General features: G+C 40.2%; 2 protein-coding genes across 3 annotated transcripts in view; one reads left to right on the forward strand and one right to left on the reverse strand.

The window, feature by feature from the left end:
• The window catches only part of IGF2BP3 (insulin-like growth factor 2 mRNA binding protein 3), a 181,617-nt gene extending 165,683 nt beyond the window's left edge, over window positions 1-15,934 (forward strand). The window contains exons 11-15 of one of the 2 annotated variants that reach the window (XM_006832214.1): window positions 9,917-10,033; window positions 14,094-14,168; window positions 14,470-14,601; window positions 15,193-15,306; window positions 15,623-15,934. In XM_006832214.1, coding sequence (XP_006832277.1) covers window positions 9,917-10,033; window positions 14,094-14,168; window positions 14,470-14,601; window positions 15,193-15,306; window positions 15,623-15,721 — 537 coding nt within the window. In that variant the 3' untranslated portion in view covers window positions 15,722-15,934. The remainder of the gene's footprint in view (window positions 1-9,916; window positions 10,034-14,093; window positions 14,169-14,469; window positions 14,602-15,192; window positions 15,307-15,622) is intronic. The other variant, XM_006832215.1, reaches the window with a different exon arrangement.
• A 2,747-nt stretch (window positions 15,935-18,681) lies between these two features.
• MALSU1 (mitochondrial assembly of ribosomal large subunit 1) lies at window positions 18,682-26,695 on the reverse strand. The gene is made up of 4 exons (XM_006832283.1): window positions 26,449-26,695; window positions 20,984-21,162; window positions 19,990-20,071; window positions 18,682-18,889 (listed from the first exon to the last, which is right to left on the reverse strand). Exons 1-4 carry the CDS (start codon window positions 26,693-26,695, stop codon window positions 18,699-18,701), a joined length of 699 nt encoding a protein of 232 aa, XP_006832346.1. The 3' UTR covers window positions 18,682-18,698.
• Window positions 26,696-27,163: the final 468 nt, after the last annotated feature.

Raw genomic sequence — 27,163 nt, forward strand, 5'->3', positions numbered from 1 at the left:
AAACTTTTTATTGTGAATTGAGTGAAGGTTTACAGAGCCGTTTTATATTCAACAAACTTTACTTTGTTTCACCTTAGTATTTTCAGTCCCCACAATGTAACGTCACTTACGTTCATCCCTGTGTGTGTTGTCACTCCTTCGCCTTTCTCAATCCTTCTGAACTTTGTCCTTGGGTCATTCTATGGTGTGCATTCTTCACTAGTATTGTCCCCCTGTATACCTATCACTTGGGTGAACATTGAGCCATGAGGGTAAGTTTAGTTCTAGACCTGAAGAATGGCCAATAGCCACAGTCTTGGAGTTCCACCAGTCTCTCTGTGACCAGTAAACCTGGTCTTTTTAAATAATTTTGAGTTTTGTTTCACATTTTCTCCCATTCTACCTAAGACCGTCTAATGTGATCTCTATCAGAACAGTTGATAATGGTAGCTGGCTCCATCGAGTTCTTTTAGTCTCAGGATCGTGGAGACTGATGTTCAAGTGATCCATTAGTCCATTGGACTGTTTCCAAGAGTCTTAAATCTTCATCACTCGTCTTTCCTTCAGTCAGGGAGAGGACAATAATCATACCTTATTGTTGTTAAGTTGCTGTCTTCTAGTAAATCCTGACTCATAACAACCCTGTATAGGGTTTCCAGGGTTGGCTAGCAGGTTTGAACTGCTGACCTTATGCTTGACAGTTAAGTTGTACCTTAGATGGGCACTTTTGAGATTCCAGTTGCTACTTACCAAAGTAGGGTGTAGAACATTGCCATTGCTTTCCATGAACTTTTTGAAACCCCCTCATACATATATAAGCTTCACTGGTTTTGCATCTCTAGAAAACTCAGCCTAATATGTTTGATGCCAAGAATGTTTCTAGAAAAAATGATAAAAATGGTTGTTCGAAATTACTTCTCAAGTCTGGCTAGTCTTACAGGCATAGAGGACTCTGCCTCCAGTATTAAAGAGGGTACTGCTAATTAATGGCTTGAAGGGGCAACAGAAATAAGTAAAATAATATCACCAGTAGATCAAATATTTGTGAGAAACAAGGCTCTGGGTGATTGCATATTTGATTCATCTGTACAATTTTGCCAGAATGGGAAATACTAAGGAAAGTGGCTGGTTGTTCCTACTTTCACTAAACAAAATGCTGAAAGAAAGAGATTCGCTCATGGCTTCAGAATGACAGCTAAAGCATTGCATAAAAGACGTGAAAGTTGCTTTATATCCTGAAAGAGAGGAAGCCTTATTTCTTACAGTAACAGGTGACATTGTTGAAACCCAAATCCAGAGTCTTGTAAGAGTAGTTCAATTGCAATGTCAGTTGAGTTACCAACCTTGAATGCTGTTTGAAGGTAAACTGAGTGCATCGATAGGAAAGAAATGTGGTCCTAAAACTTGGGATGGGAACATATGCAGACGTTAAGGAAGATGGGGGTACGTTAGGCCCCTAAACTCAATTGAATCCTGTCAGAACTACCCCTTCTATCTAAAGAGATTACTCCATCTCACTCACCCTCATTTGCTAAGATTATTCCAGTAGTGCCTGCTGAGATGATGCCTCGGGCATTGTCTGGGGCATCACCTAAGACAGTTTCCTGACAAAACACACCCACACCATACATTTTGTCTCCTAGAGCTGTTGCTAGGGTGAAGTCCCATGGAGCCCCAAAAAGTATGACCCAGTTAAGATATGCTATACTCTAAAAGAAGAGCCTGAATTTTCTAATATGTACATACAGAACATGGAGAAAGAGGGGAGCTTCAAGAAGTTCATGAAAAAATTTCATCTTTGAATTCCATGAACTTTCTAAAGTTCCTGGTATGTGTGCGAATGGCTATTAAAGTGGGTAGGATGAGGTTGCAAGGAGCAAGCATAAAGTTGGATTAGTCTTAAGTTTATGGGTATGGGACCACTAAGCACAGATTCTTCAGTCAGTTTGAGTGGTTATGAAAGGATGTAATAATAGTTTTATTTGAGTGGTTACTAAAGCATGGATTATATGGTGCTCTACACTAAAACAAGTTGAAATGCTAGTCCTGCCTTGATATACTGTAGATTGTATACCAGGAAATTAGCACAGTAGAGTGGATTTACCAGGTTATACCAATGGATTTACACATGCAATTCTCAGAGAAAATGCCTTTTTACCAGAGGTCAGATGGTTTCCAAGGAGCTTGAACCACCGACCTTGCAGTTCAAACAACTTTGCAGTCTGACGCATTAGCCCACAGCGTCACACCAGGACTCCATATGCTTAGCTAAGAGGCAGGGTCTTTGAGTGGAGAGTTATTTGTCTTCACCGCATTAGCCGTGATGCCTGTTAAACAAATCTCACAGAGCCTGGTAGGGAGGATACAAGTTTTTAAGTTCTCTAGAAGAAAACAAAAATCTAATTCTTGAGTTCCGAGTTCAATTCCACCCCTGCAGGTTATTTTCATCTAAATAAAGGTAACGTGCTATTCTGAGAATTGTATTGTGTCTCTGGAGACTAATTAGAGGCACGTTCTAATCCCAAACGGCTGCCAGGTGATTTTCTGGTTTAAATGTTAAGGGAATAATGATTGAGCATGTTTCAGTTGCGCACACCTTCGTTGGGTATGGGGGTCTGAGGTGTAATTGGCTCACTCACTGGCTGTAGGAACAGTGTGGGTAGGGAGTACTTAGCTGGAAAAGCTTTGCTTGTGCCATCAATTATTAGGTTCTGGTTCTTCTAAACCCAAACCAGTAACACCTATTAAAAGTGCACCTCTTGGTCTTCCTGAAACACAAATTTACTGTTATGTTTATGTTGTTGTTGTTGTGAAGTGCTGTCGAGTCGGTTCCGATCCATAGCGACCCTGTATTGGGTTTCCGAGGAACAGCTGGTGAGCTTGAACTACCGACCTTGCAGTTCAAACAGCTTTGACAGTAGTAAAACTTTATTCATTTCTCTGTTTACCATTCTCTTATAGTTCATTTATTGCTTTTGGGTTCACTTTTCTTGTTGAAGAACATAGTATTATAGGTCTGTAATGGCATTTTTAAAAACTGCACTGAAGAATTACAGGTTGATAGGCTACTGGGCACGTTTAAGACGCTCCTCCACTGTACTGGTCTCTATAGCTGCTGAGATGTTTGCTGTTTCTTATAGACTATCAGCGAAGTCCATTTACCTACTAAGGTAATCTAGGAATCATTATGTTCTGTAGATTGACTGTGAATCTCTGCTTTTACTTTAATTATATATTGCCCAGCAAGGAGTATGTTTCAGTGACCAAATAGTTCTAAAGAATGATTCTTTTTAATGTACTTCTTCCTCTTCAGAGTTTGATCTACACATTTTGTCATTTCTGCTTCGTATTATGAAGGTAGAATTAATGCAGCTTGCCTTTGGACAAATCTCTTGCCAATGTTCCATTCTTGAACGCTGCCCACCCCTCATCCTACATGTTCTTTCCAGAATCTGCCAGGTTGATTTTTCCATAGAGCCAAAGAGTTGATTCTTCCAACAGACAAAATATCTCTAATTCTTGCCTGGCAGTTGCTTCATGCAGTATTGGCAAACTTGTTTATAAATGACAGGAAACGCTCCTTTCAGAAATGCTCAGGCAGTAGGGAAGAAGGAATTGGCAGCTAGTGAGCAGAGCAAGAACTGTAATTGGCACAGCACCATGACTAGATGGGTCTGCCAGCTTGCAGTTGGTTTGGTGGCTGCTAGCCCAAGGGCTGTTGTCTTCATTTTAGTAGCCTCTTTAGAATTTTCACTTAGCAAAATCTCGAAGAATCAAATTGTATTAAAACTGCTAACTTTGTATGTGACAGTGGTGAGAAAGGTGAGTACTTTCCTAATTCTTATATAGTTGAAGGTGCCCTTTAGTAAATAAAATATAACTAGATGGTTTCATAGATTCTTAGTCCTACTACTAAGAAATTCTGTAGATACAGCTCTTGTCATTAAAAATTTATAGAGAACCTATTGTCCACATCATTAGCTCATTCTAGATCATGGTTACTTATATAAATTTTTCCCCCACCCGTTTATTTTTAAAAGACTTAATTAAGTATTCTGCCTTGGTCATGGAGTTGAATAAACTTGGTTCTAGTTCCAGACTAAAACCCATTAATAACAAAGCCCAAACCTCAGAGTAGTATCTATTTTACAAGGCAAATACTGGCATCCTTCCAGGTTCCTGGAGCCTGCTCTAGCTGGCTGGCATGCTTGTCTCCATGCTTTTGTGATGTCTAGATTTTGTTCCTCCACAAACTAAATGCACTTAATCCTACTGTTGGCTCATTCATGTATATCATGATAAATGATTAGAATTACTCACTGACAGAGTTTACCAGTTATGCAAACTTTCAGTTGAGCAACTGTGTTCTTTTTGTTGTTTGAACCTATAGCACAGAGTCAGCCGAGAAACCTAAAGGAAGTTTTTCCAGTAGGCACTTGGCAGAAGTTCAGTGGGAAGCCGACTGTCCTGTGACTATCTTTCACCTTCAAAGAATATTATCAAGAAGGTTTGAAAGAGTTAGGATAATACGGCCAAACATTTATTTACATGCAAGGAATGTGTTAACAAGAAAGGGGCATGCCAGTGGGCTTTTTCAAGCTGAATCTAAGACTTGTATAGGTGGAAGAGGCTTCTCATAACCCATTGTTCGGGCTTTGTAGTCCTGCAAGCAAAAAGTATTACCTGCGTAATACTGGTGTTTCTAAATACCATCCTGATTCCCATAAAAGAATGATTTATAACAGAGCACCAATTTAATGATTGTCAAGTAGATAGGAGTTTATGTGGGCTACTTCATATTATATTCCCAGGAGTAAAATTTCCTTCAACAGTTATCTATAGTCAGGGAGACACTTTGTTGTTAGGGAGTGGGTGGTGGTTAGAAATGTCTTCAGCAAGCTTCAAACTACTGAGAAGTCAACTTGTCATTTAGGCACTATTCCAGCAGCACACACTTACCAGTCTAAGGCACGGTCTTCGGGAGCCGAGAAACACTTGGCTTGCTTCTGATTCTTTTTCTGTTTAATATGTTCTGTGGGGGGTTTTGTGGGTAGAGCACACACACATAAGTAAAGTATTTCTACTATGGCTCTAGTTCTTGCCTAAGTTTATTCCAGACAAATTATATTTAAACATCTCTCTGATCAGTGGATGGCTACAGACGAGTTATCGGCTCACAAGGTTATGAAGATTGTTTGGCATTCTAAAGGAATAATCGTGATAGATTTTCTTGGAAGGACACAGTATGATCATGGGGGTTATAAGTAATGAAGTTTTCATAAAGTTGAAAACTGCATTGGTGAGAAAAAGTATAGGAAAGTTGCACCCAAGAATGTTTTCCTCATCACAGTACACCTGCTCAGTCTTCATGAGAAGCAAGGGCTGGCCTATGAAAATTTTATTGAGAAACCTTATCCTATCCACCCTACAGTGCTGATCTTGCCCCTTCTTTTAATTCCTAAAACTTAAGTTTGACTAACACGATTTGAATCCCTCAAGCATGTCAAAACGGCCATTTTGATGTGGTGCAAATCTGGGTACATAATTCTACAGCAAAGGGTGGTTGTTGCTAGTTGTCAAGTCAGTTCCAACTTTGAGTGACCCAGTGCACAACAGACGAAATACTGCTGGGTCCTATGCTGGCCTCACAATTATTACACTTGAGCCCATTACTGCTGCCACTGTGCCAGTCTATCTCACTGGGGGTCTTCTTCCTCTTTTATACCGACCCTCCACTTTACCAAACATGATGTCTTCCAGGGACTGGTCCCTCCTGATAACATATTCGAAGTATGAGAGACAAAGTTACGCCATCCTGGCATCTAATGAGTATCCTGGCTGTACTTCCAACACGTTTGTCTCCTGTCAGGGTTAAGAGAGTTGGAAACACGGCCTATGGAAGGGTTCAGACCTAGATGAAAGATGGGTTTGAAACAACAGCTTTATACCTTGATATTTTTATTTAAATCAAGATTCTTAGGATTTTGTTGTAATATTTTTGGATTGTATATAAAGTTGTGTGATTTGGGTGAAAATTTACAAATTTATTTTCCATTCATCAATTCATACACATTTTGTTTTGTGACATTGATTGCAATCTCCACAATGTAATAGTACGCTTACCACTTCCTGTATTTTCTGTCCTCATTTCCTTTTGCTTCTTTGCTTCTGAGCTCTCTCTCTCTCTCAGTAGATACTTGCCCTTTTGTGCACTAAAGGACTGCGTACCTCCCTGGTGGTGCTTAACAGTCTGTCTTTTGCTTAGCTGAAAGCTGAGTCACCTGAGTGAGTTGAGTTCCAGGTTGTCTGAGGGGCTATAGTTTCAGATTCCATCAATCTCTATGAGACCCAGCAAGTTTGGTCTTCTCTTTTATTGAGTTCTATTCCACATTTCTCTGCTACTCCATCCAAGACCTCCTAGTGTGATCCTTTTCAGAGCGGTAACCAGGCACCATCTAGTTCTGGTTTCAGGGTCATGAAGGGTAGAGGCTCTGGTAGCGTAGTGGTTACAAATCGGGCTGCGAACCGTAAGGTCAGCAGTTCGAAACTACCAGCGGCTCCGCGGGAGAAAGATGAGGCGTTCTGCTCCCGTAAAGATTTACAGCCTCGGAAACCCTGTGCAGGGTCGCTATGAGTCGGAACCGACTCCACGGCACATAACATACAACAACAACATACATCTTTGGACTAATCATTACCATGTGTCTTTGTTTGTGTCTTTTTTGCACTGGACAGAGAGATCATTTGTTGCACCTTAGATGTCTACTCATAATCATTTAAGACCACAGTTGCTACTCACCAAAATAGAGTGTACAACATTGACTCTGTCATTTATACCAGTTGATCATGATGTCTTCCATGACCTGAGCCCCCAGCTCCACTAATTCCCTCAGGGTGTTTGGCTATTGACTAAGACGTTTTCTCCTGTATTTTGAAACATTTGTAACACTAATATTGAAACAGCCTGTCAGACATGTTTTCCTGGGTGTAGTCCCATTTGCCTTCCCACACCTGTTCAACTTGTTTCTCTATGGATCCACTTGTTACGAAGTGCTGTCAAGTCAGTTCCAACTCACAGCAACCCTGTACAGAGGTTCTAATCAGCTGCTGGGTTTGAACTGTCGACCTTGTGGTTCACAGTGCAGTGCTGATCCTACAACGCCACCCCAGTATCTACTTGTAGACTGTTATAATTTCTGTATACATCTGTTTTGAGACTTTTTTTTCTAGCTTCCTGTTAACTTTTCATGCCTTTACCCCCTTCCTTTTGCTTATATTCCCGTCCTTCATGCCTTTCTCCACTGACTGCTGCTGGCTTTTCTTCAGTCTCAGTCGTCATATTAGATTTACTTCCTACCCACTGCACCACCTCCACCAGTTGCTGTTTGATCACTTCCACTCATGGTAATCTGCTGTGTATGTCAGGGAACTATGCCCCCATAAGGGTTTCAGTGGCTGATTTTCAGACGATTGACACATCTCTCTTCCAAGGCACCTCAAACCTCCAGCGTTATCAGCAGCAGTCCATTTACTTCATAAAAAATTATAGAAACAACAGTGATAGCCTTCTTTACCTATGTCAGAAAGAAAGATGATTTTGCTTTAGTTCAGCTTTTGAGACAACATAGTTTTGCCTCTGCAGGCCCTCAGGACAGTAGTCTTCAGTATATTCAAGGCTAAGATACATGCTAAGGCTGTGTGCCAAGGTTTCTAGACTCTGAAGATGTTGAAGATGATACATGTTAAAAGTAGTATCTGTCCTATGAGGACAATGAGAAGTTGCTTTTAGGACTCAGTACTAATAGACTAGTTTTGTTTTTAAAAATCATGAAAGGAATTTATTAGAAGAGTTTGAATGTACATATGCAAAGGATAGCCTTCTAGTTGGACCCTTACCTGACTACCTATGATAAATATTTTTTCTCTTTTAAACATATGTAAAAAATCATGCAACTGATTGGAAACAAAACAAAAACTGTGTGTCAAATTTGTGTAACAGCACTTTGGGCTTCATCTTCTTTGTTCAGATCCCGCTGCTATTATTTTATCACTTTGTTTTCCTAGATTTTGTCATTTTGTAAGAAGCACAAAATTCTTTCTAGAACAAAGTCTAGGAAGGAAATTACTAGCCATGGCCAAATATTATGGGTAGATTTTGATGAGTTACACATTGTTATTCTGATCATTGAAAAGGTCTTTTATTACCCCCAGATTAAAAACAAAATTATATTTTGTTCATAGAAACAAACATAATATGGTTTCCATAAGAGAAAATACTTAGGATTCTATCTTCACATTTTGTTTTTAATGTGGTTAAGTCTAACTCACTGGTTGTTTTACTTTACAAACCAGAATGACAAATTAATGCTAATACTGACCACAATTTATGGTCAGTGTCAGCATTTATTAGTTGGTCTATCCAGTTATAAAATATAAGGCCCTAAAGATCGAACCCCTGAGACCGGTGGTTGATGCTTGCAATACTGGCAGGCTATAAGATACCTTGCTTTCCAAAGAGGAGGTACTCTTGGAAATAATGAAGAATGAAATCATTTTATCTGGTATCCTTGACTAATAGCAACAGCATCACCTGGCCAAGCTGTACAGGGCAGACCTCTGACACAAACCCCAACAGTCAAGTTTGGTGGGGAGGCCAGTCCTCTTGAGGTGTGTTTGTTCCAGGGATATTGCAGAGCTACAAAGGAGACTTTTTCAGCTAACAATTGTAATACCCAAGTGTGTTACATTATTGGGAAACACAGGAATATCAAAAAAGAAAAAAACACCTACCTGTAAAGAATTTACTACAAACCTGGTTTTTATACAAATGTTGGAAAAACAATATCAAATGACGAGAGATAAGTGTGTTTTGTATAGAATATTTCCTGGAGGTGAAATTTTTGTTAGCCTTATATTTCTTGGAATTTATTTTTCTTAACTGTTAGAATGTAAATTACGTGTAAACTTGGTATGTGCACTGCTTTTAGAATTTTAGAATCCTTAGCTGACTAAGTAACATTATTGAACCGTGAATTGGGGTTTTTTTAAACCAGTCACTGTGAACTGTCCTTTTAAAGTAAATGTGTCCATTAACACTGTAAGTGGCTATTTGAAAGGCGTCTTAAGGAAGAGCATCTGAGGTGGGAAGACGTGGAAGCAAGAAGCATAGAGAGAAAAAAATTTCATGAATACTTTTAACCTTTAGGTTTTCTAATTTGTCTATATGGAAAGGGAATTATAGAGTTGGAAGCATTAGACAATTATATGGGAAGGTATCTAAGATACTGTAACCACTAATGTAAATTACTTCTCTATGTGTCACTATCTGTGTAAGAAGTGAAACCTACATAGCTTGTGGAGTTCATGTCCTTGATTGCTGTTAAGATTTGTGGACATATAATCCTGAATCTCATCTGCTTGTCAAGAATATACCTTGGATATAGTGTATCTTAAGGAGCTCTGGTAGCGTAGTGGTTACGAATCGGGCTGCGAACCTTAAGGTCAGCAGTTCGAAACTACCAGCCACTCCGCGGGAGAAAGATGAGGCTTTCTACTCCCGTAAAGATTTACACCCTCGGAAACCCTGTACAGGGTCGCTATGGGTCGGACCCGACTCGATGGAACTTAACAACAACATAGTGTATCTTATTTTAACTCAACCATATCCCTATTTATTGAACTTTATATATAAATGTATACTATTTAAATGTTTTAACTCAGTGACATTTTAAGAGGTTGTATAGAAAAAAGTGAAAATTTAAATGTAAGTGATGTGAGGATCAATAGTGCCAATGAAATGATCTTGTCATGTTATATATTCATGTCAACTTACTTGGTAGTTTTTTAAAACTTTTCTCATATTCTGTTGTCTGAACATGTCAACCATAATGACAAAACTCATGTGTAGCATGTATATCCTGTCCTTCTTTTCCAACAGCACTCAGAAACAGAGACTGTTCATCTGTTTATCCCAGCCTTATCGGTCGGTGCCATTATTGGCAAGCAAGGACAGCATATCAAACAGCTATCTCGATTTGCAGGAGCTTCAATTAAGGTACTGTTCTGCTAACTGGAGCTCTCCTAGTACTTTTAAGTTCAGTAAGTTACAAACTCATGAGTCATCTTGTCACTCGTCAATTGTAACTGTGAGGGTTACATAAGGATGTGACAGAAATCCTCTAAGTTATGTCTCTCTGGAAAAAGGCAGTTGGGAGGTAAGTAATCTAAGGCTCGTATGGTGGCTCCTCCCTGCCAAATCCCTGAACCTTGGGTACATTCTAGCTGTTCTTCCCCAGATGTAGCCTTGGTCCTCATGGTCCCAGATGCACTAATTAGCTCCCTAGCAATTGTCTGTTGCCCCGCAGTAGAAGAGGGTACAACAAAGAGGTTTTCTCTTAAGGAAGATTCTGCTAGTATGGTGTAATTTATTTCTAAGTGTGTTCCATTGATCAGAACTTGTTCACAAGGCCAAATGTTGGTGAAGGGGCAGCTGGGAAATGTCCATTTGTGATCAGCTAGCTAACCTTTACTATGAAATATTGCTTAACAAATACTGGGAGAAAAACAATGGGTTCTGTCATATAGATGATTGTATGCTCTCAAGTATATATTTTAATATGCTGCAAATTTGAACACCAAATAAGTGGCCTGTTTTTGTTTTAAACTATGAACAAGTTGGTATTGATACTTTTCTCAGCATGGGAGAAAGATGAGGCTTTCTGTTCTATAAAGATTCACAGCCTTGGAAAACCCTGTGAAGGGTCTCTATGAGTCGGTACCAACTCGAGGGCACACCACCACCACCACCAAACACTACTACAGAAGAATGGTTACTAAATACTGGACAAATAAAACTCAATCACACTTCTAGATATTTACCCAAGAGAAATAAAAACTTAGGTTAACACAAAAACCTTTACTCAAATGTTTATAACATCTTTATTCATAACTTTCCCCAAATGCAAAGAAAACGACTGCCCTTTATCTGGTGAATGGATAAACAATGATCCATCCATACAGTATTACTCAATAAAGAAAAGGAACAATCTACTGATACATGCAGCAAGTTGGATAGGTCTCAAATGTATTGTTAAGGGAAAGAAGTCAAAATTTTCAATGACATTCTAGGAAAGGGAGAACTACAGAGACAAAAAACAAATCAGTATTGATAGGATTTGGGAGTGAGGGAGCGAGGAAAAAGAAACTGTACAAGGAAATGTTAGGAAGTGATAGAACTGTTCTGTATTGATGTTGGAGATTGTCACGTGCCTGTGTATTTATCAACTCATAAATATAGAGACTGGGTTTTAAGGTATGTAAATTATAAAATAATTAAAAGTGAGAGAATACATACAGAAAAAGATTTCTTACAGCAGAGACAGCCTTATTTGAACATGGAATCCAGTCAAAATAAATGAGTAAAGAAAATGACCTGGTAAAAGATCAAGTGGTAAACTAGCTTGACTGTCCTACTAATTGCCAGGTTAATGAGCTAAAAATAAATCTTGGACACATGCTCACACAAAGAATCCAGTAGATTCGTTTTAGAAAAATAGCAATGAACATTTTATGTACAAGAAAAATTCAGAGGCTCAGTTCTTATACTTACTGGCTCCCATGGTGGTTTTTTAATGAGGTAAAATGTTTTTGTTTCCAAAACGTCTGAAACCAGGCATAATCTGAGTCATCTCTTACAACTTTGGTATAAATTTACACATCCCACGGAGTGGCTGGCAGGCTCAAACCATGGAGCCATGGCGAGATACATACATAACATTGTTGTTGTTAAGTGCTGTCGAGTTGGTTCCGACCCATAGCGACCCTGTACAGGGTTTCCGAGGGTGTAAATCTTTACGGGAGTAGAAAGCCTCATCTTTCTCCCGTGGAGCAGCTGGTAGTTTCGAACCGCTGACCTTAAGGTTCGCAGCCTGATTCGTAGCCACTATGCTACCAGAGCTCCCATAGGCACATAATATTTATCCCCAAACCATAATTATGTTCACTTAATGGACATTTCTATTGTTCCTAATTCTCTCATACAGTTTAATGATGAGCAAAACTTTTAACAAAATTGTATACCACCTTTTTTTCTGTAGCACCTGTTTACAGAACTAGGTGTGGTTAAGTCAGAAGGCATGTGAGTTTTTCAGCTTAAGAGACAGCAGTCTACAGGCCTCATCAGTGTAGGGGTGCCCTTAGCCACAGCCCTTTATCCCCCGTATTGACAAAGGTGTTTGGGGAAAAAAACCATGTACATGAGTTTAAACAGTTACTTTAAAACAAAGACTGTAAGAAGGGAAAGAAGATCAATGGAAATGGAACCGTTGTAAATGTTTGTGAATTGTAATGCATGGAACCAATGTTACTGAATAATCTGTATAGAACTTGTGGAAGGGAACTGAAATTACTGTGTTAACCACCTTCACCGAAAAGACAGTGAAAAATTGTTTAGAATGGTATTTTCTCTCTAGGGGTTTCCTGTGAATAATCTTGAGAGTTTGATCAAAAAGAAAATAATTATAGTTGTTTTATAAGCTTAAAAATAGTATCAATTTGGTCTAGATGACAGAAATATTAGCTTGATTTTGAGGGAGGAAGAAAGCATGATTTCATTAAAAGCAAATTCTTTGATTTTAAATATATACAGGAAAAGGTCTAAAAGACTGTATTTTAAATTTGGGGTGATTGTTAGTTTTAGCTTATTCAGTCCAGTCCAGTCCTGGTGTGCTATAAGATAATCACTGGACCACAAAGTCGTTTTGAACTGCAACAGTCAGTAGTTCAAATCCACCAGCCGCTCCTGGGAGAGTCACTATGAGACGGAACCCGCAGAACCCGCTTGAAGGCACTAAACTACAAACAACAATTTTTACATAGTGTTAAGGTGGATTTTAAAATGAGAATGTACTTCTTGATGAACGTCTGGCATAATGTTTTTCTTTAAAAAGGACTCCTTAGAGTCCTGGGATCCAAAATGTTCTCTAACTATCACCTTGGAGCAATGCTGGATTTCTTTTCCCTTCAACAGTCTCGTGCACCTTAACCCCACAGGGATTTCAGAATGATTTCATATACTAGCCAAAAATGGTGGTTAACCCCACAGGGATTTCAGAATGATTTCATATACTAGCCAAAAATGGTGGTGGTGGTGGTGAAGTGCCACTGAATCAGTTCTGACTCACAGCAACCCTGTATGGACTTTCTGAGGCTGTACCTGTTTACATGAGCAGAAAGCCTCATATTTCTCCCACAGAGTGGCTGGTGAGCTCGAACTGCCAACCTTGTGGTTCACTTCATTGCTTCTTTTGTCAAATTAATGTTAGTTCATTTCCTGCTACTCAAATGACATACTTGGAGGAATTTACTAATAAGCCTTACATTTGTAAACCTAGGGAAAAAAATCTGTGAAAACAGAACAAACTAATTTTCTTTTTAAACTTTATGTAAGAAGTTTTATAACCTAGATATGGAATCCTGGTGTGGCACTGGACTGCTAACCACAAGGCTGGCAGTTCAAACCTGCCAGCTGCTCCCTGGAAACCCTAATATAAGGGTCAGTCACTGTGAATCAGAACCAACTCCATAGCAATAAACCATCACCACCACATCAACATAATTAAAACGCAGTGTTCTTTCCCATAAGGACAGGAAGGTCGGTCTGAGGCTGTGTGCAGTCAGACAGACACAGACAGGAAGCCCAGGGGATTCGGACAGTGGGACCAGAGCACACTGACTGAGCACCGCTGGTGTAAGGATTAGCATTACCAGCTGGGAGACAGACTTGGCTCTCCCTCCAGCTCTGTTAGCTGTGTGATCTTGTGCCAAGCAGCTCCACTTCTTTGCCTGTCAGTTTCCCATTTGTAAAGTGGAGGCGGTGTCTCATTAGGATGTAGTAAAGATGAACTGTGATTGCACATGAGTTTTGCACAGTGTCAATTAAGACTGTGTGGGGCAGGAGCCTTAATGGACTAAATCACCTTAATCACTGCCCCTCAGGGTAACTTTTTTCTCCAAGATTTTCTTTTCTATTCAGTCACTCATATTGCAAACAGAAGCTAATTGTTCCTGGCACCTGAAAACAGCCTAACGTTACATTGTTGGTGGGCCTGTTACAGATCGCTCCAGCTGAAGCACCAGATGCAAAAGTGAGGATGGTGATTATTACCGGGCCCCCAGAGGCTCAGTTCAAGGTATGAGCTCTAACAGGCTGGACAGTTACAAATGATGGATGTGTACAGTGAATGACGTTTGTTCAAGAACTTCTGTTACCTGATTTCCCATCCCCCCCTTATATACACTAGAAATCTGTTGGAAATTCAGGTGGCTAAGAGCAGCATAGAAACAGTTCCTTAATGGCTGCTTATAGGATTTGTTGAATTTACCTGTCTCCAAAAGTGAATTTGCTCAATGGCCTTTAAGAGGTGAGGTGAGACCATAGACTCCTGTCTCTCTAGTATGAATGATACTGACAAGCTACTGTCTCATCTGTAGGCTCAGGGAAGAATTTATGGAAAAATTAAAGAAGAAAATTTTGTTAGTCCTAAAGAAGAGGTGAAACTTGAAGCTCATATCAGAGTGCCATCCTTTGCTGCTGGCAGAGTTATTGGAAAAGGAGGCAAAACGGCAAGTACTTGAGCAAAACCTTTGCAGCGGTATCAATAGGACAAGCACTGACAGGTACCGAGGGAGAAGTCCAAGTTCCTGATTTTGGCTAATGCATGAGTCAGGACCAGCTCGGCCAAGGTTGGAAAGATTGCCTTTTGTTCTTCCTGAATGTTGGTGCCAGCTGATACTGAGACCACCTATGAGAGAAGGCGGTTCTGTTTCTAAGAGGCATTAAACACTCTATTGGTACAGCCTTACCTTTTAATTTTTATTGCACAAACCCAACATCATGAAAATTAGAAAGTGTCATCTACACTTAAACCCTCTATAACTGAGCAAAGAAAACGGGTTCCAGTTTTAAACACATTATTTTAAGCAAGTTTCAAAACTATTTACAATTAAAATATCTGGTTTGGGATCTGGTTCAGCCATTCACTTATAACATTGAGCAAGTCAGTTTCTTTGGATAAGCGTTGATATTAAACACCTTGAGGTGTACGGGCAATACTAACCGTAACAAGCTTGTAAGATTTATTAGTTGAATTCATATTCGGGAATAAGCATCTTAAACATGTCCCACTTAACATGATTTGTATTTATCTTTTCTAGGTGAATGAGCTCCAGAATTTATCAAGTGCAGAAGTTGTTGTCCCTCGTGATCAGACACCTGATGAGAATGACCAAGTGATTGTCAAAATAACTGGTCACTTCTATGCTTGCCAGGTAACGGGGTGCTGCTTTCTTACATGATAATTAAGATCTTTGCTTTTTTTCTCAAACTGGAAACAATTCTCTGGGACCCTCCCATCCCCCAAGAGAAATACATAGTCGTTTAGTGCTTAACGCTTTTAGTCCTCCCCCCTCCCCCCCCTTTTAGAGAATGATTTCAGACTCTACTAGCAAACTGATGAGTATATATTCTTGATCTGTTCTTATTCATCACATGAATTTCTATTTGGAGTTGTTAACATTAAGAGTTTAAAATAACTTTTAGTAATTTTTTATTAGGTAAAACATTCAGAGCTCTCTCCTTTTGCAGCTTGCCCAGAGAAAAATTCAGGAAATTCTGACTCAGGTAAAGCAACACCAACAGCAGAAGGCTCTGCAAAGTGGGCCACCTCAGTCAAGAAGAAAATAAAGGCTCAGGAAACAGCCCACCACAGAGGCAGAGATGCCAAACCAAAGACAGATTGCTTAACCAACAGATGGGCGCTCAACCCCTACCCAGAATCACATGCACAACTTGTACCTAGCCAGTCGTTTCTTTGAGGACCAGGCAACTTTTGAACTCCTGTCTCTGTGAGAATGTATACTTTTTGCTCTCTAAGATGTATGACACCCAGCTTTAAAAAGAGTTTAAGGGGAGGAGAAGGGAGCCACAGTAGCTCTGCACTTCCATGTGGTTGTGTTCTCACAGTGTAAAAACTATCTCCCCAGGAATTGATACTCGCCCAGTAACACCACAGACTGGCTTAATGATGCAATTACTAAGTTCATTAAATAAATTAAGTATGGATTGCTCCTAAATCCAATAGTTAAAATTGGATCCAAATAGAATTATCACAGAAACTTAAATGTTAAGCCACTAGCATAGAAAAACCTGTTTTATTTTTGTCTAACACTAACATGAATAACCTAAGGGAAGTGCTGACTGGTGTTGGCAGGGGTGTTAAATGTGCATTTTGACTCAACTACCTCAGGTATTCAGTAATGCAATGAAAAGCAAAATTGTTCGTGGTTTTTTTTTTGTTTTTTTTTTTGGGGGGAGGTGGGGAAATTTTATATACTTTATAAAAATGAAAATCCAACCTTTTTTTAAAAAAAAAAAAAGTTTAATCAGCTACCAGCTAACAGGAAAATAACTGAGGAAAGGATTTTACTTCTGGCTGATGACAGTAAAGTTGGAAAAATGTTTTTTGAAGCTTTTGACACAGTTATCAGTCAGTAAATATTCAAAGATGTGGAGCAGTGCCTATGTTTGGAAAGCAGCAATACCTTTTGCTTGTTTGTTTATTAATGGTAGGGAAAGTTTTTGATGGTACTAACAGAGCAAAGTGGTGGCAGGTTTGGGAGCGGCTAGTTTAAATTGGCTTTGGGAGACCTGAGTTTTTCATTTGGGTCCATGATTGAATACATATTATTTTTTTGTGCTTTGGACTCTCACTAAGGAAAGTAAGTGCATCAATTAAGAGATACAGCCCCTGTGGACTTGAAACTGCTTGAAAACAGGAAGCTTCCCCTCATCTTCCAGGATGCTCAGTTTGTCAATACATGCCAGCCCAGCTGTCTACGCTTTCAGCAGGCCCCAAAACAAGAGCTCTGTGATGAGCACTGGGGCAGTCAGAGATGGTATGACAGTGTGTGAAGGTGCAACAACACCTGTGAATCTAGGCACTATCTGTGGGCCTCACTAAGCTATTTTAAAGATTTTTAAGCGATGAAAACCAAGAAAAAGGCCACTTAAAATACTACAAAAATTGCAGCAGAATTTCTCGTACACTCTGCAACCAGCTGTTTGAAAAGTCAGTCAAAAGGTAGGGGATACATGAAAAGAACTTTGGGAATATAATTTGAATGACTGTGATACAATCTTCACCTTTAATAATGAATGAACTTGTTTGCTCAATTCTTAATTGGATGGCAAAGCCCGGTACAGACAGTTGTGTGGGTGGTCTCCAAGGCCGTGCTGCTCGGAGTTATTTGTGTGTTGCTTTCTGTTCATAAGATGATCACAGTCACCACGTTATACTGATCTGAAGGGCATATGTAATAACCTTAAGAAAATTGTTTTGCCTCATTCTTATTTCAAGATAAATTTTACATGGCCTAGGTAAGTTTTTCTGAAGATCAGCATGCCAATTAGTCATTTGAAAATGGTTTGAAAAGTTTTCAGAAAAGCAGTTTATTTTGTAGTTTTAGCCAAAAGTGCCCTTTTGTCAGTGACTTCATCTAGCACTCATTTGTTTTCATTCAATGAATTAAAATTACAAAAAAAAAAAACCCATGTATTATTAGCTCTCTGGTTGGATTTCAGGTGAGATGTGTTTAATGCCAGAGTTCTTCCTCAATATTTTATTTTTCCAGTATTTGATTTTTCTTTACAAATAGGTGCTGCATTTCTATCTGCTGGTTTAAATTCTGTCATGTTTCACTTCTAGCGTTTCAGTGTGGAAGATGGTAATTTGGAGTATCTGGTAATAATAGCTAGGAAATCCATCAATTGTAACTGAGTTTTGTACTCACCATTTATGGATCATTCTTCATCTATAATATGCCCCCAATGCAGCTTCAGTTTCCAGATACCTTTATGCAGAATAAAATTTTTCATCATTAGATGGAGTTTGATGTGTATTTGTTTTATTTTTGGCTTTTGATATGAATGTAATAAATGTTCTAAATTTAGTCAAACTAAGAGCTTAGATTTTTAGCGACATGATGTCAATCACCAGTGTCTCGTGGTAGGATGTTTATTTCACCATGCCATGGAACTTGTGTGAACCTTGATAATACTGTTGGATAAAATACTATCAAACAACTTCTCCTACCTTCCCAAAACAAGCTTGCCTTTCAGTAGCATGGTAGATTTGGATAATTTTTAGGATGCATGAGACCTGAAACTTGTCAAAAGTTTAGCCTAAGACTTTAGAAGTTTTGTCCAAGAATATCTTGGTATTTATTGTTATCACATTAATATCTCAAAGAAAAAAATTACTGGATAAATTTGGTAGGTTTGTTTTGTTTGTGGACATTCCACTGTACAGAATAAGATTTTACATGTAACAGTGTTAACTCCTAGAAATCCTGTTGGAATCCCCAGGAAGAGTAGGTGTAAAGATTTTATTTGAACCTACTGTTTTTAGTGGAGTCCTGGTGTGGCACTGTGGGTTAATGTGCTAGACTGCAAAGCCGGCAGTTCAAGCTCACCAGCTGCTACTTGGAAACCTTATACAGGGTTGCTATGGGTCGGAACTGACTCGACAGCACCTAACAGCTACAATCTCTAAGTCTCTTAAGTGTCAGCATGAGGCAGACAAGACTCGTTAATTTAAAAAAAAAAAAACAACCTCTATTTTTAGAGAAAAATCTGAAATGACTAAAGCAGTTCATATTAATTTTTATTCATACTTGAACTCCTCTGGTGTGAGGGATGAAGAAGTGTTGTCTTCTATTCCAAGAATAAAGTCTTCAGGTAATGTCTCAGATGCTATCTGAGTTAACTGGTCATCATAAGAGCGCAGTGTCCATAATTTTTCTAATTCATAGATCTCTCTGGTTTCCGGAAGCATCAAGTGAATCACCATGCTGCCTATCAGGGACATATAAAAGAGTTACAATGATGAAGCAGTCCATTTCCTTTTAATATTGTAATCTTACAACCTCTGTGGCTAGTATGACTGAAGAACCATGCTCTAACTCCTTAAGACGTGGAATTAGGTAGAATGCCCTACCCCATCAGAAGCTGTGCTGTGCACGTATTACTGTGTGGTACAGAGCATTATAGTAACATTTACTTTGTGCTTTCTTGTCAAGTTTTATTTGGAAGATAATATTCTAAGGGTATCACATTTCTATACATTCTATGGGCAAAACAGTAACTGCCCTATCTTTCCAAGGATATTAGTATAATGAGTAGCCTGAAGTCGAAAGGAATTCTGGCAAAGTATACACATACAGTAATTAAAAATAACTTGGGCGGGGCGGTGAGGACACTGCAAAGCATCCTATGTTGCACAGAATAGTAACTCCTCCAATAAAATTAACTAAAAATGTCAACAGTGCTAGCTAGGGCTGTGAAACCTGACATTACAGCCTTGAAATGCAACCAGAGCCACAGGAAGGCACTTACTGCCCACTATATAAGACTCAGGTTCCTCTCTGCTAACACACTGGGCTGCAGGCGTCCTAGAACCCTCTGTTTCCTGTGGACTTGGGGAACTGCTGTAAAAAAGCCAGTTGCTACTGGGAGTCATCTTTCTTGAAATTGGCAACTTGTTAGTTTACAGATAGGGGTAAAATCACAGATCCTACACAGGTCTTGACATATGATTATTAATTATAAAGATTATAATTAATGAAGTAATCCCAGATCCCAATATTAATACCCACACTTGTTCTTCCTTTTCAAGATTTCAGGTCACCCCTTTCAGCTCCCCGACCCCAAGCCTTTCTGTCCTGTTTCTATGCTGTCCATCTTCCAAACCCATGTGGTTCATTTTATATTTATATACCATCTTTCATCAGTACATCTAGCATACTTTGGTCAGACAAGGATTAAGTAAAACTCGTTACTTTTAAATTCTAAAAGGAATGACAGATACTCAGAAATTGATCTTAACCCTGTTAAAGTCAATTGAATATTAATACAATTTCATATGTTTACCTGTAAAATGTACCAAAATAACTTACCAATGTCCATGCAGAGCCAGTCGTCAGAGTCCTTCCCTTCTATCTTAACATAAGGGTCACTTTGACACTTCAGGAATTTGTACTGAAAACAAGCCAAGTCATATATAAAAGGGGGGCAGAGGCAGGTCTGCAGTCTGATGGAAGGTCTGATGACATACATCTTCGTCTTAAATTTGGGAACCAGTTCAGTCATTCCTACAGCCTGACTCTGCATTGCTTTTTTCCCCTTCATACTGGTACCTAAAATTTTTGTAATAGTCCTTGCCAAGTCCAGTACTCACTTCTAAGTCTTCACCTTACTCCATTCCATACTCTTCTCACCTGCCTCCCATACTGTCATCTTCTGCTGTCATGTTGTACCAGAACCCTTCCCCAGGCAATCTCAACTGTCATCTCTATGACTGATTTTCAACAGGGTGAAGGGCACATTCCCCTGGAGAACGGTACAAAATCAACTAACTGGTGACTTCCAGCTTACTTTCTTCCTCATTAAGTTACATAATCAGTTCAGTTCAGAAATGAACTGTCTTCCCTTTCCTCAACTAGCTCTTTTTCATCTTTATTTTCACATACCCAGCAGTGTTTGGGAACACTGGATTTACTCAGACATTTGAATTAAAATCTAGACTACCACTGTCCAGTAGACTTTCACAATAATAGAAGTGCCGTCCAGCATGATAGCTAGTAATCAACTGTGGATACTGGCTACCAACTGGACAATGCAGCTCTAAAAGTCTCCCTGGGTCTATTATCTTCTAGATTGCCTCAGGTTAGTTTTCAAACTTTTTCCTTGTGGTTATATGAATTTAAAATATCTAGATTCAATAGGACTAGATATTTATCTCATACCTTTTACTATCACGGATATAAAAGACCCTCATACAAATTTTGAAAATGTGGGCTTCTCATGCAACCTCATATGACAAGTGTATTTTCAAAATGTTGCTCCTCAGCCTGATGCTACTGGCCCAAGAGAAAACAGTGAGCACCTTACCATTTTCATAATGTAGTAGGCCATGGCATGTAAGTGGCGGGTGGAGGTTCCGCTCCCAATCACAAAATAATCTGTATATTTCATCTCTGGAGGAACCTTGATAACACAAATGTCTCTTGCATTTTCTTGCCTCAGAAGTGATACCAGCATATCTATGTCAAACTGTGGACCAGTGTGATCTGAAATGAACAAAAGGTTTGTTTGTCAGATAGCTAAGTAATAGGCAGACACTGTGTGTACTCAGAGGAGTTCCTAAGTGACTCAAACAGTTAAATTTACTTGGGTGCTCACGAAGTTTAAGGAGCTCTGGTAGCATAGTGGTTACGAATCAGGCTGCGAACTGCAAGGTCAGCAGTTCGAAACTACCAGCTGCTCCGCAGGACAAAGATGAGGCTTTCTGCTCTCAAAAAGATTTACAGCCTCAGAAACCCTGTTCAGGGTCACTATGGGTCAGAACCGACTCAACAGCACTTAACAAACAACCACCAAAAGTTTGGGGGGTGGAGTCTAGGCAGAAGCATCTTGGAAGAAAGGCCTGGCAATCTACTTCTGGAAAATCAGAGCAAACTCAGAACTACTGACACACATGGGATGGTGATGAGTCAGAATCAGCTCAAGGACAACCGGTAGTGCGTGTTACATGCTCAAGCTGCATATGCAACTGTGGAATAGCTAATCCAAAATGTTTTAGAAGACCACAGGGCCCATGAATCCTGGAAGATGAACTGTAAGTGTCCAAGCTTTATAGTCAAGAGTACTCAGGCTACAGAGTCACTGTAAACACACTGTTATTACCACAATGAAAAAGAGCCATACATCAACAAATTATTTGTTCTTTAGTAATTGAAGAAATGAGCAATAAACCTCAAAAAGAAAGATCATATACAGAAGGGGAAAAAAAACAGCACAAGTTATAGAGAGCTGGTGCTATTTATTGTAAGGCATATTAAATTGAATCTCAGACATAGAAGATCACACAAGGTCTCTGTGTCAGAAGCACTTTACAACAATTGAGTTGAAAGGGCTCCTTAAGTATCTGGTACACTCCCTTCACTTGAAAAATAAGAAACTTGAGGTGTAACAGAATTAATGTGTTGGCCAGGGTCACCCAGCTTGTCAATGTGAGCTGAAACTTTCTCATTTTTTACCCTTAAAAGTTTCACTTAAAAAGTCACCTGCCTCAAATTTATATGCAAGAGCAATGGACCCTAAATAGCCATTGCCAACCCTCACCCCCAAAATACTTGAATAAGATTACAGCGTAGGGAAGGCTCACATTTCTTGATTTCAGAGCCTAGTATATAAAGCCACAGTAATTAAAACAGCCTGGTATGGATAACAGATAAATAGACAAGTGGAATAGAATGAGAGTCTAGAAATCCATACATCCAGAGTCAACTGATTTTTGACAAAGGTGGTATAAGGTCATTCAATGTGTAAGTAACAGTCTCTGACCAGACAATGCTGGGGAAAATTGGAAAAGAATGAATGAGGACTAAGCCTCACACCACACACAAAGCCAAATCACAGAAGATGAAGGATATAAATGTGAACGTTTAAACCATAAAAATAGAAGAAAATACAGGGATGAGACTATGTGAGCTAGTTTTTAAAACACAAGCAGCAAATAAATGAGACCTCAAAAATTAAATATTTTTGTTCATGAAAGAATATTACCAATGTAGTGAAGAGACAAACTACAGATGGGAAGAAAAATATCAGGTCTGGTAAGGAGCTCTGGTAATGTAGTGGTTACGAATCGGGCTACGAACCACAAGGTCAGCAGTTTGAAACTACCAGTTGCTCCATGGGAGAAAGATGAGGCTTGAAGTTAGCAGCCCAACTCGTAACCACTAAGCTACCAGAGTTCCTTCATTAGCCATTAAGGAGATGACAATCAAAACAACAATGAGATACCACCTCACACACACCCATTAGAATGGCAAAGCAAAATGGAAAATCATAGGTGTTGGTGGGGTGCAGAAACTGGAACCCTCTTCCACTGCTAGTGGGAATGTAAAACCGTACGTTGTTAAGTGACATTAAATCAGTTCCAACTCATAACGGCCCTGTATAGTGTTTTTGAGGAGTGACTAAGTGGGCCTGTACTGCCAACCTTATGGTTTGAAGTCCAGTGTCGATTCTACAGTGCCACACCAAGAGTCAAAAACAGTGTAGCCACTGGAAAATATTTTGGTAGTTCCTCAAAAAGTTGAGCCTAGAAATACCATTTTAACCAGCAATCCCAGTCCTAGGTATGCACCCAGAAGATGTAAAAGTAGGAAAGCACGCAGAAACCTGTACAATAATGTTCACTGTGGCACTATTCACAACAGCCCCAAAATGTAAGCAACCAAACGCCCAGCATATGAATGGATAACAAAATGTATTATATACACACTGAACTATTATTACTCATCCTTAAAAAGAAATGAAGTCCTGATACTTGCTACAACATGGATGAACCTACAAAACAATATGCTGAGCAAAATCAGTTACCAAAAGACAAATACTGTATGATCTTACTTATATGAAGTGAGTAAATATATAGAAACCAAAGATGATTGATTAGTGGTTACCAGGGTGCAAAGGAAAGGGAAAGGCTTTGCTTAGTGGGCAAATTTAGAAAAGGGTATCAATCAAGGTTGCACAACATGAAAATGATCATTGTTAGTACATTGTACATGTGGAAATACTAACACACTGGACTGCAAAGTTGGTCTGAACCGCAAGCAAAGCGAACTCTTCAACAACTTAAATCTCTTCTCCATTTATATTGATGGTGTTTATGGGTCCAGTTATGAGGATTTTTTCTTTACACTGAGAGGTTCAGTTCATACTGAAGGCTATGGTCTTTGATCTTCAGTATTTTAAGTCCTCTGCTTCAAGCAAGCAAGGTTACATTACCTGTATACTGCAGGTTATTAATTAGTTTTCCTCCGATCTAATCCTTCCCACACACTACCCTTTTACAGATGGGATCAGTTTATTATCTCCCAAGTTTCTAAAAACGTTTACAGTGAGTTGCAGCTGCCATGGGACTGATTTTGACTCAAGACAGCCTTGTAAAGGAGCTCAGTGATAGCTCTACTGTAGTCAGCTGGAAGGCAGTCAGTTCTGACATATGGAGACCCCACTGTCATTGATGGCAAGTGCCATCATGTCGGTTCCATTTCACAGCTACCCTATAGAGGGTTTACAAGGAGAAGAAGCTTATGGGTTTAAACTGCTAATCTTGTGGTTAGCAGTCCCGTGCTTATCCTACAGCACCACATCAAGACTCCATACTGATGCTATGTTATTACCGTTGTGTGCTGGCAAGTCAGTTCTGACTCATAGTAACTCCGAACAGAGTTTCTCAAAGTGGCTGGTGGGTTGAATTGCTGACCTTGTGGTTATCCTACAGCGACCTTATGCTGTTGTTGTTGTTAATTGCTGTCAAATTGGTTCCGGTCCATAGTGACCCTGTATAAGGTTTCCAAAGAGTGGCTAGTGAGCTTGAACTGCCGACCTTGTGGTTCAAACCAACTTTGTAGTCCAGCGCATTAACCCACAGCATGGCTGCTCCAAGGTTGTAATCTTTAGACATTAGAGAAGATACATTAAAGAAGACTCATTAACAATCTGAGATATGTAAATGATCACTTCCTGGAAGCAAAGAGGACTTGAAGTACTAATGAAAATCAAAGCCTGCAGCCTTCAGTATGGACTGCACCTCAATGAAAACAAAAATTCTATCAACTGGCCCAACAACATCAGGATAAACAGAAAAAACTGGAGTTGTCAAAGACTTCATTTTGCTTCGATTCACAATGCTCATTGGAAGCAGCAGTCAAGCAAACAAATGCTGTATTATACTAGGAAAATCTGCTAAAAAGACCTCTTTAAAGTGTTACAGAACAAGTACGTCATCTTGAGCACTAAGGTGTGCCTAATCCAAGCCAAAGAAAGTTGGCCAATGAGTAATCAAGAAGAATCCATACATCTGAAGTATGGTGTTAGCAAAGAATATTCAAAGTACCATGAACTGCCTAAAGAACCATGGATCTGTCTTGGAAGAAGTACAGACTAAATGCTCCTCAAAAGCGAGGATGGTGAGACTTCATCTCCCATACTTTGGAAATGCTGTCAAGAAAGACTAGTCATTGGAAAAGGACATCATGCTTAGTAAAATGAAAGATCAACAAAAAAAAAAGGTAGGCCTCCACCAAGATGGACTGGCACAGTGGCAGTAACAATGGGCTCAAACATAATTGTTTGACAATTAAGGGACAGGACAGTGTTTCCTTCTGTTGTGCATAGGATCGCTTAGAGTAGGAACCAACTTGAGGGCACCGAACAATAGTAATAACCTAGTAATAACCTTTAGGGAAGCTGAATATATCTTAGTCACTATGGGAGCAGAAAACGTCATCTTTCTTCCACGGAGCAGCTGGTGAGTTTGAACTGCCGACCTTGTGGTTAGCAATCCACGGCTTATCCTAAACACACCTTAAATGGTTGCTGTTGTTAACAGCCATCGAGTCAGTTCTGACTCAGCAGCCCTGTATAGGATTTCAAAGGAGGACTGGTGTGGTTGAAACAACCTTTTCGTTAATGGTGGTAGTATGTCGTGGAGTCAGTTCTGATTCACAGAGACCCTGCATAGGGTTTCCAAGGCTATAAATCTCTACGGGAGCAGAACACCTCATCTTTCTCCCGCGAAACGGCTGGTAGTTTCGAACTGCTGACCTTGGGGTTAGCAGCCCGACTCATAACCATTACGCTACTGATATTCCAGTGCTTATCCTAAGTGCCAAACCAGGGCTTCACACCTTAAAATTGTTGGTAAGTGCTGACAAGTAGGTTCCGACTCATGGTGACCTTGTATAGTTTTCAGAGTGTAGCTGGTGCGTTTGAACCTCGGACCTTGTGGTTAGCAGTCAGTCTGCACCTTAGGTTATTGTGTGCCTTCCAGTCGGCTGACTCACAGCGACCCTGTATAGGGTCGTCTCGCTGCAATTGGTGGGTTTGAATCGTCTACCTTGCGGTTAGCAGCCCAGTGCTTATACTACGCCTGAGACTGTTGCTGTTAAGTGCCACTGAGTAGGCTGTGAATCATAGCGACCCTGTATAGGGTTTCCGAGGAGCGACTGTTTCAAACCGACCTTAGGGTTCAGGGCTTCTCCTGCAGCGACACACACCTCTCTATCTCCTATTAGCGTTTCTTCCCACGCCGTAATTCCTAACCTGGCTCTTGCTCAGAATTACCAAACCGCTACATTCGACCAATCCATTCTCCGGAAACCTACAAGGGGGAGTGGGGGGAGGGAATGTCTTGGACAGCCAGGCTTTCCTGCATCCTCAATGTGAAATATGAATATTGGTGCTAACAATCAATTTTGTGACTCCACGGGGAATACACACAGACGTGAAGCCAGAGCTCCCATATCCGGGGCCGCTCGGGAGAGGATCCATGTCCCTACCTGCAGCGCTCGGTTCCGGGGGTCCCTTCTCGGCTACACCCTCCGCCGGCTCCTCCAGCCGGGTTCCGCCGTGCAGGCAGCGCGCGGGGTCGGAGACTAGGCCGAAGGGCGGGCCGGCGGATGGCCGTTGCAGGGCCAGCAGGCGAGACCGGGTACCCAAGTGCTCTGTGGGTCTTAGTGCGCGGGGCAAGATGCCACGCCGCAGGAGCGGCGCGAGACGCCAAGCGCCACAACTACCCGGCACCATTGCTGTCGCCGCTCTTTGACGTCACGGGACGGGGGCTTAACAGAGCAAGAGCAGGTTCTAATGTTTTTCATTGGCTGAACCTACGCGGCCAGGAATACTACGACACAACGTAGACGAGGCCTGGAAATTCTACGTCATAACGTGGGCGCGGTCAGTTTTCGAAGGCGAGGTCTTGGGCGGTGTCGGATTTGGGAGGAACGTTAGTGACGGAAGACTGAGAGGCTAGGATTTGGAGAAGTCAGAGAACAAATCTAAATTGAAGGTCCCTCTTGCGTTGCTCTGTGCTGTAGTTACGCACTATATCTTCTACTTTTTCTGTCTTCCTGCACTACAATGTAAACACGAAGGCAGGAAAAAAAAAAAAGAAAAGAAAAAAAAAACCTATTCTCTCCTCAAAACCTAAAAATGCTCATGAAACTGACTATACCCCCATGTTGCCTCTGTTGATTAACTGGAATTAAATGGCTC

The sequence above is a fragment of the Chrysochloris asiatica genome, unplaced genomic scaffold, assembly GCF_000296735.1.
Source record: "Chrysochloris asiatica unplaced genomic scaffold, ChrAsi1.0 scaffold00006, whole genome shotgun sequence".
Lineage (NCBI taxonomy): Eukaryota > Metazoa > Chordata > Mammalia > Afrosoricida > Chrysochloridae > Chrysochloris > Chrysochloris asiatica.